Source organism: Rhipicephalus sanguineus, chromosome 1, assembly GCF_013339695.2.
Source record: "Rhipicephalus sanguineus isolate Rsan-2018 chromosome 1, BIME_Rsan_1.4, whole genome shotgun sequence".
Lineage (NCBI taxonomy): Eukaryota > Metazoa > Arthropoda > Arachnida > Ixodida > Ixodidae > Rhipicephalus > Rhipicephalus sanguineus.
In genome coordinates, this window is record NC_051176.1 from 260,993,562 (window position 1) to 261,002,968 (window position 9,407).

The 9,407-nt window shown below is 54.5% G+C and overlaps 1 protein-coding gene across 1 annotated transcript in view; it reads right to left on the reverse strand.

The window, feature by feature from the left end:
• Positions 1-8,378: 8,378 nt before the first annotated feature.
• Positions 8,379-9,407, reverse strand: part of LOC119378841 (uncharacterized) — a 1,056-nt gene continuing 27 nt past the window's right edge. The window contains exon 1 of the mRNA XM_037647869.2: positions 8,379-9,407. This exon is cut by the window's right edge and continues 27 nt beyond it. Coding sequence (XP_037503797.1) covers positions 8,379-9,233 — 855 coding nt within the window. The 5' untranslated portion in view covers positions 9,234-9,407.

A 9,407-nucleotide genomic window follows, 5' to 3' on the forward strand; every position in this document is an offset into this window, starting at 1 on the left:
AATATCCTTGTAACTCTGGCGTCTGCGTGTGTAACTTTTATATGCTATGGGAGCGGCAGCCGCGAGCGCTCCGACGGTAAGAGAACGATGTACACGGGCACGCTTGCTGGTCGCGCTCAGTCCGTTGACAACGAGTCGCGGCCGAGTCTTGAAACGATAAAGACGTGTTTCTCAGTGTCTCGTCCTCGTCTCTGAGGGGTTCTGCGCGGCGGCTGGGCCAGACCCCTACAATACAAACATAGGCGGTCTTAGAACAGCTCAGAACACGCTGCTGCCACTGGACGCGTGCAGTTCGCGGTAGAAATTATTAAAATTTCCCCACAGCATACGCCCATGGAATGCACATACGTTCGGCCCACTGAAGATACCTTTGTCACGCTGGTATCCACGAATTTTGGGCGAGCGAAGCATTATCGATATATGGAGAAGCATTCAAGAGGGCACATGCGTTTATCATTTTTATAACGGCACGACACGACGAACCGAAGAATTCGGAGCCGAAGGTGTTCACTTCGGCCTGCATGACGCCCCACAAATTATAGTGGCCTTACCTAAGCGTAAACACAGGCCGATTGGTTGTTCTTTGAAGACGACTGGAAGCAAAAATACTCTCAGTTAGTTGACAGTGGAATTCAGGTTGTATTATTTCGACCTTACCGCTGAATCCATCTTCCGGATATGTTTGACGTGAAGTGTATTATCCAAAGGTTAAATGATCGTGTGCATTCTCTGTCAAAAGGATAAGAGTGTTAATAGCCTCAGCTATATCCAACCCTCATGGTTCACGAGGGGCCGCTCTCCGGCCTCTTAATTAGAACCCGCTTGCAACTCGATCTGTGCACGCACTGATCAAGTCAGCACGAGATCCGTGGCGTTATAACTCAACGCCGCACACAAGTTTTGTAAGATTTGAGGCCAGTTATGACATTCAAAACTAATCGAAATAAGGGAGGCACAAGAGGCTGCGATACCGAAAAGGCAGTGCGGCCAAATTTAGGTTACGCTCGGTCGCACTGAGTTCAGCAGACGATAGTTGGCCGCTACCGGAAGTGAGTCATCTTTTTGAAAACTCGCAGCAAAGTTTTTCCATATTTCAGCCTGTTTATTTAACTACAGCAACTATTATGTAGTTTCAACGGGAACAAGCGCACCTGATCCAAACACCGCTCTTAATTTATGTCGGCTATTGGCCATGGTAAGGATGCTATGTCTCTTGCGACGCGGAGAAACAGATCCGTGACGTCAACTGACAGGCGCTCCACCCATAGGCGTGCGCACAGGGGGGGCAGGGGGGGCGGCCGCCCCCTTAGTCACCTAAGAGGGGGGGGGGTGAAATCTGCCCCATACATTTAAACCCCTAATCACCTAAGAGGGGGGGGGGGCGCCGAATCTGCCTCGTACATTGACTTCGGGGGGGGGGGGGACGCTGCGATGAACCTTCGCCCCCTCTGATGGGGAACCCTGCGCACGCCTATGGCCCCGCTCACCGACGAGAGTGAGAACCGGCCTCTGTTTGAAAAACCCGCAACTTCCCGCTCCGCTTGTAGCCTTTACGCGGCGCGCACGACTGCCATATTTGGCTGAGCAGTTTATAGCCGTGTCAGCTTTCCGCAGGATGTGTTTTCTCAACAAGCCCAAGAGGTGCTTCATGACCACTCTTTAACATATACCTGGACACAGGATATGGTGAATCTCGCACAAAGATGGCATCAACAAACACATAATAAACACTGGTACTCGATACGCCCTCCTTCATTGCGTCGTCAATTGAGGAGAGAAACAGCAAGGTGTGCGCTCCCCAGTAATAGGCTAACGTGCGCCTGTGCTCATGCATACACAAACCACACTGCGTTTCAGTAACGCGGGAGGCCGAGGTTCGTAGCTTGAGCCGTGAACGCACGAAGGCGTTATAATAATAATAATTATTATTATGAGGTTTAACGTCCCCAAATCACGGTAAGATTATGAGAGACGCCGTAGTGGACGGCTCCGGGAATTTCGACCACCTGGGGTTCTTTAACGTACACCTAAATCTAAGTAGACGGGCCTCAAGCATTTTCGCCTCCATCGACTGCCGCGGCCGCACGAAGGCTGGCATGTGTCTAGCTCCACCAAGGCGCGACATTCACCCGTGGATGTCGTTGTCTTGCTGCCGCGCTTATTGCAGCAGTTCTGTTAGTCGGTGCTATCGCACTCGAAGCAGTTGGCGGCGGAGAAACCCCGTTGGTGCACGTGGAAGCTGCACTACCCTTGACAACGAGCCGTCACACGATAACATGACGCGAAAGACAAAGCACGCCACTTAAAGTATAGAGCGCAGCCTCGATGCCAGCGCGTCCAGCGTTCCTCCGCTGACACCGAGGCGCCCGAACTGCGCCGTCATCGAATCACTCCCTATCAGCGCTCGTTACGCGGTACTTCACATCGGCATTTACAGACGGCGACACCGCCTCGCAAACCAAGAGCACCGCGCGAGAGAGAATGTGTGAGAGATATAAGACGCGTTTGTGGAGCCTCGTACATGTTCGTCGGTGGCGCAGTGGGTAGAGCACCCAGCACTTACCATCGTGGACCGAGAGGTCGTGGGCTCAATTCCCGGATAATTCGCATCAGTGAAACTTTTTCTTCTAGTTTTCCTTTGTCATCCTTTAGTGTAAATTTTACCAATGTCATATCCGTGATGGAAATACGTCAATGAAGTCCTGGTGGACCCTGGCATAAAACACTTTCTTGTTAAAAAAGAAGAACGGGGCGTGGGGAAAATAGGGAGCTCCCAAAGCATGCTGCTATGTATACAGAGTACTGCGGGTAGTGTCACGGCCCTTATCCGATCTCTCCCGATCTTTTCATCGCTCCGCCCGAGTGGCTGTCGCGCACTCGTGAACGCGCGCGAAACATCGGTGCACTTCGATAGCAGTCGTGTGCGGCGCATCGCTCGGATCCGCTGCGCCCAGATTTAGCGTGATATTAAACGTGGCTGCGTCGTGGCCTGAAGCGTTTCGTCCTACCCATCAGTATAGCATACGCCCTTCACCGGCACATATACTGTCCGTGACCGTCCACCGGGCAATCGGTTTGATTGGCTTCGAAAGGGTTCTGCTTTCGGCTCATGGGAAAAACAAATCAATAGATAAAGAAATGTGGCGGTAGTCCATGGCGGTCTATCGCGATATTGCCTACACCAAGTGGGCGTGGCCGAACGCTGCGCTCCAATGGGTGAGCGCTAGTGAGCGTGCGTCCACGTTAGCTTTGAAGTACAGGGACTGAACTATAGATCTGTTTGTCAAATCTAGAGCGAGACATACATGCCCTTGTATAGCGGTTGGTTTATAGTTGTTTAGCGCCATCGTAACGTGCCGTGGCCGGCATCCGCAATACTTTATTTCTGTCTATTTTCCTTTACATTTAACCTGCATGCATAAACACATCTGTTGTACAAAAATACGACTCGATGTGTCCAGTATTCCTGCAATGTTTCGTCCCGAAAATACTTTTACGTTGTATGTATGTATGTATGTGTAGAGCCGGGTTGTACGAGACGGACACGTCTTTTCAGTAACAACGTCTAGTTTATTCTGCCTAACAAGAGCGAGGAAAGTAGGGGGGGGGGGGTGATTCTTAAAAGGAAGAAGGAAATGAAAATGAAAATTGGGTGTAGAGTGCACGATAACTGTCTCTCAAGTGAGGACACCTCAACCGATACACTCACGGGGGACTGGGGATTGAAGGGACAGTGAGAGTGAAAGAGATGGTAAAAGAAGAAAAAAAAAGAAAAAAAAAGAAAGGTATGAGTGGAAAAAAAAAGGTGAGGGGGGGGGGGGGGCAGGAGAACGGGCGTCCGAGTCACCGTGGTGAGCGGCTAGAAAATTCGTTCGACTAGGCCGGCATCCTCGAGAAAAGCGAGTAGGGCCGCAAGGGCTGATCGGCGACGGTGCACGTGGCCGGTGGGATGGAGCAAGTCCTGTAGGGTCGCACACGGCAGTCCGACGAGTCGGTACTTCATGACGAGCTGCTTCCGCGCGGTGTTGAGAGAAGGGCAGTCAAACAATAGGTGGCACAGGGTTTCGATCGCGCCGCAATCGGTGCAGTTCGGTGCAGCGGCGCCGCGAAGACGATGCCTGCGTTCCGCGGGCCACACTGACCCGGTCCTCAGGGCAAGAAGAAGCGCGCGATCGCGGCGAGTGAAACCAGTGGCTGGGATGGGAGGAGGGGGTGTCCGGCGGCGACCCGTGCGTCCGGATGCTCGCGCACCAGCTCCCGGCGAAGGTTGTTGCGTGCCGAGTCGAACGAGCTGGCGTAATCTGTCAGCGAAGTCTCGGCGGAGTGTGCTCGTTTTGCGAGCTCGTCTGCAGCCTCGTTGCCCGCGATGCCGACGTGTGAAGGGAGCCACTGAAGGACCACGTCACAGCCTCGTTCCTGGAGGGCCAGCAGGCTGAGAGCGGCGCGCTGAGCAAGAAGGGGGCCCCGTTCCTCCCTCGCGAGCTGGCGCAGGGCAGGTTTTCGAGTCGCAGAAGATTGCTGCGCTAGAGACGGCCGGCGAATTGCGCAGGAGGTCTGCAGCCAGCTGGAGCCCGACTAGCTCAGCTGTTGTTGAGGATGCACAGTATCGCAAGCGGCACTGTCGTTCCGAGCTGAGCTGAGGGGCTATGCAGGCGGCCGCGGCTGAGCGATCCTGTAGGACGGACCCATCGGTGAACACTTGCGTCCTCCCGGCCAGGTCCTCATACATCCGCGCCGCGGCCTCCTGAGCAATGGCACTGAGGGGGGGTGTGGCGTTTGGATCGAATGCCCGGCAGGTGCAAGTTCACTCGAAGGGGCACTCGACGGTGAGGGGGTGGCCAGCGCGAAAGGCGTGCGGGATCGTCAGCCACAACACCGTCGTACACGTCGATAAGTTGACCGACACGTGAGTTTGGCACAGCACGTAACCGCGAGAGGAGGGGACCTGCATCAGGCGCTCGGTGGAGACGCTGCAAGTGGCACAATGCGCGCAGGTCCGCCGTGAGCGACGCAGGCCACGCACGAGCCTCCGCGAGGGTCTCGGCCACACGAGAGCCACGAGGCATTCCGTGACACAGAGCAAGTGCGCACACTGCACCGGAAGTGGCGAGAGTGAAAGAGAGAAGAATGTTCGTAAAGAGAGAAAGAAAAGGGAGCTCGCGGTCCGGCACCGAACCGAGGCGCCCCGCAGAGTTTTTACGACCGCGGGGGTGTGCGACGGTGGACGCGTCGCTACAGATTGCTCCCCCCTTAGAGAGGAAGCTGGTGCGACGAGCGATTTTCAGTTCAATCGTCATCCCAGTGAACACGGCGCAGTGGTGGTGACGAGAGGCACGATGGAGAGGAGGAGCCGTTGTGTCCAGCGGAGGGAGGCACGGCGAGGTAATTAAGCGCGGGTGCCTCGCTGAACGCTGGCTTGAGTCGCTCAAGCGCGATTGTGTCGCGTGTCCCGTTCATGTCGACGACGAAGTTGGCAGGCCGGCGCTCCAACACACGGAAGGGGCCGAGGTAGTGTGGTTGAAGCGGGGCGCGCACAGGGCCGTACCGCACAAACACATGTGTCGCTGTTTGTAGGTCCTGAGCGATATACGCTGCACGTGGCTGGCTGCGTGTAGGCTGCGGACGAATGTGTCGAAAGACCTCGCGCAGCTGGTCAACGTATTCAGTGGCTGTTAGCTTGTTGGCGCTGCCGCTTTCTTCGAAGAAATCGGCAGGCAGGCGAAGCGAAGTGCCGTAAACAAGCTCGGAAGTGGAACAGGAGAGGTCCTCTTTGAAAGAAGATCGAACTCCGAGAAGCGTGAGCGGGAGGCGGTCAACCCACTTGTCGGGGCAACTGTGCGCCGTGAGTGCTGCCTTGAGATGACGATGGAATCTCTCGACGAGGCCGTTTGTTTGGGGATGGTATGACGCTGTTCGTAGGCGTGAAATACCAAGAAGTTTCAGAAGCTCCGAAAAGAGGGACGATTCGAACTGGCGACCCCGGTCAGACACAATCGTTGTCGGGCAGCCAAAACGGGATATCCAGCTGGAAACAAAAGCTTCTGCGACTGTAGCGGCAGACATGTCGGGCATAGGCGTCGCTTTGGGCCAGCGGGTGAAGCGATCGACACAGGTGAGAAGGTAGCGATAGCCTTGACATGGAGGTAGCGGGCCAACGATGGCAATATGCACGACGGCGAAACGTTCATCGGGTTGCAAGAAAGGCTTTGACGGGGGAACGGGGTACCGTTGAACTTTGGCGCGCTGACAAGGTGCACACTCACGGACCCAATCCCTGATGTTGGCGTTCATGCCCGGTCAGACAAAGCGTGACGAAATTAGCTTTTGGGAAGCACGAATTCCGGAGTGAGAAAGACCGTGATAGGCATTGAATATTTTCTTCCGGAAAGGGCTGGTTAGGAATGGTCTGGGTGTGCCTGTGGTGGTGTCGCAAATTATTGGCACATCTTCAAATGTCACTGCTTCGAGTTGAAGTGATGTGGACGCTTCGCGTAGGTGTTGAAGCTCGGTGTCGTTTGATTGGGCTGCAGCCAGATCTTGGAGGTTGAAGGGAAATGATGTTGAGGTAGAGCTTTTGGAGCGACTACGCGTGATGGCATCCACGCGACTGAGGGCGTCCGCTGGAGCGTTGTCAACACCGCTGATGTGGCGTATGTCGGTTGAGAACTCCGAGATGAAGGCCAGCTGGCGCACCTCGCGTGGTGTGTACAGGGAGTCAGAGCGGCCGATTGAATAGGTGAGAGGTTTGTGGTCAGTGAAAATTGTAAAAGAGCGGCCTTCAAGTAGGTGTCGAAAATGCCGCACGGCGAGAAAGATGGCGAGCAACTCACGGCCGAAAACACTGTAGTTTGTTTGGGCAGAGGTCAAGCGCTTGGAGAAAAATGCAAGGGGCTGCCACTCATCGTTCACCTTTTGCTGGAGTACGGCCCCAACCGCAGAACAGGATGCATCAGTCATGAGTGCCAAGGGGTAACTCGGGTTGGGGTGCGACAGCAGTGTGGCTTCAGCCAAAGCGTGCTTGATGGAGTTGAAAGCTTCGTCCGCCGCGGTGTTCCATGGCAGTGCAGTTTCCGAGTGTTTGCCACAAAGCAAATGGTCGAGGGGTTCCAACAACGTAGCACAGTCTCTAATAAATCGGCGGTAGAAGTTTACGAGCCCTAGAAACTGGCGCAGTTTGGTTATTGATGTAGGCTTGGGGAACTCGACGATGGATTGCACTTTGTCAGGAAGAGGGCTAATTCCAGTGCTGTCCAAGCGATGGCCCAGAAAATTAAGAGATGAAACCCCGAACTCACTTTTGGCAGTGTTCACAACGATTCCGTTTGTTGACAGGCGCTCGAAAAGTTGACGGAGATGTTGCAGGTGTTCCTCGTGGGATGTGCTTGCCACCAGTAGGTCGTCGACGTAGGCGAACACGAACGGCAAGCCGCGTATAACCGTGTCGATGAACCGCTGCGATGTCTGTGCAGCATTTCGAAGGCCGAATGGCATTCTCAAAAATTCGAAGAGGCCAAATGGGGTGGTAATCGCTGTCTTAGGAATATCTTCTTCTGCTACTGGAATTTGGTGAAAGGCTCGGACTAAGTCAATTTTGGAGAATACTGCTGTTCCATGTAGAGCTGATGTGAAATCCTGAATGTTAGGCAGGGGATACCGGTCCGGAACGGTTTTTGCGTTCAGGGAACGGTAGTCTCCACAAGGTCTCCAGTCACCTGACTTTTTGGGAACGAGGTGGAGTGGAGACGCCCAGCTGCTAGATGATGGTCTTATTATTCCAAGTTCTATCATGTGTTCGAACTCAGCCCTGGCAACTTTGAGCTTATCAGGAGCGAGTCGTCGTGGGCGAGCGAAAACAGGTGGACCAGTGGTGATGATGTGATGGCGGACATCATGTTGCACGGGTTTTGTCCAGTCAGGTGGTTGCGTGATGTTTGGGAACTCTCGAAGAAGCTCAGAGAAATGGTCATTGGCCACTGTTGTAGTTGGGGCGATTATGCATGAGTCATGGGAAACGACACCATGAACAGAGAGAAGTGTAGTAGTGTCTAGCAGTCGATGCCGTTTCACGTCGACCAGCAGTCCATGGTGGTTTAAGAAGTCAGCGCCAATGAGGGCACGGCGTACGTCAGCAACGAGAAAAACCCAACGAAACACGCGGCGCAAGCCGAGGTTTAGAGTGAGCGACCGCGATTTGTACACGGGGATCTTGCTACCGTTGACAGCTTGAAGGTAGGAGATCGGGGGTGTCGTTCGGTCGGATTTTTGAGCCGGAATGATGCTGACCTCTGCACCAGTGTCCACCAGGTACTGCTGGCCTGTGATTCTGCACATGACGTGTAGTAGGCGACTTTCTGGTTGGCCTTGACCCGTCGTCGCCGTTAATGGTCGGCCTGCTTATTTTCCTGCCACGAGCAAGGTTGGAGACAGTGACGCGCGTCCTTCCCAAAACGACGGTGGTAAAAACACATCCTTGGTGGTGTGGGAGACCGGGAGCGTTGTTCTCGTCCATACCGCGGGGTGCTTGGGCTGCGGTCTCTTCGGTGACGTGGTGGGGTGTAATGACGCTCCGCAGCACAAACCAGTTCTTCCAAGCGATGGCAAAGTGCGTCGATAGGAGAAGCAGGGGCAGATGGTATCTGTGGAACGACACTCACGTTGTTGGATGATGGCGTGACTTTGCACACATATGGCGTCGCTACCTCCAGGACTTTATCTGCCAGGCTGGCCAAACTGTTGAGGTCCAACGTGGATGCAGTGGCGAGGACCATTTGCACATTGGCCGGAAGGCGCTGCAGAAAGAGTTCGCGCAGCAAGTTGTCATCTGTGGGGGTTGTGCTGCTGCTCATCAGTGTACGCATATGACGAAGAAGCTGGCTTGGCCGGCGGTCGCCCAATTCCTCCGCGGAGAGCAGTTGTTGGATGCGAGAACGCTGTGATACCGTCGTTCGCTCCAACAGAGCAGCCTTGAGAGTGCTGTATGGTGTGGCGGAGGGCGGTCCTGAAAACAGGTCACATACCTCTTCGGCAGCGGCAGGTGACAGTGCCGAAACAACGAGATGGTACTTGCGTTGTTCGGTGCGCACGCCAGAAAGCACGAATTGTGACTCTGCTTGCAGGAACCAGATCGAAGGGTTGCGGTCCCAGTAAGGTGGGAGTCGGAAGGAGACCGCAGAGACGTCATGATCGGTCGTGCCAGTAGCTTCCGTGTTGGGGTGTGTCTCGTTGCGTTGCATGGCTCTACAATACTTCGGCAGTGCCGCGAATCACGTCCGGGTCACCACTTTGTAGAGCCGGGTTGTACGAGACGGACACGTCTTTTCAGTAACAACGTCTAGTTTATTCTGCCTAACAAGAGCGAGGAAAGTAGAGCAAGTGCGCACACTGCACCGGAAGTGGCGAGAGTGAAA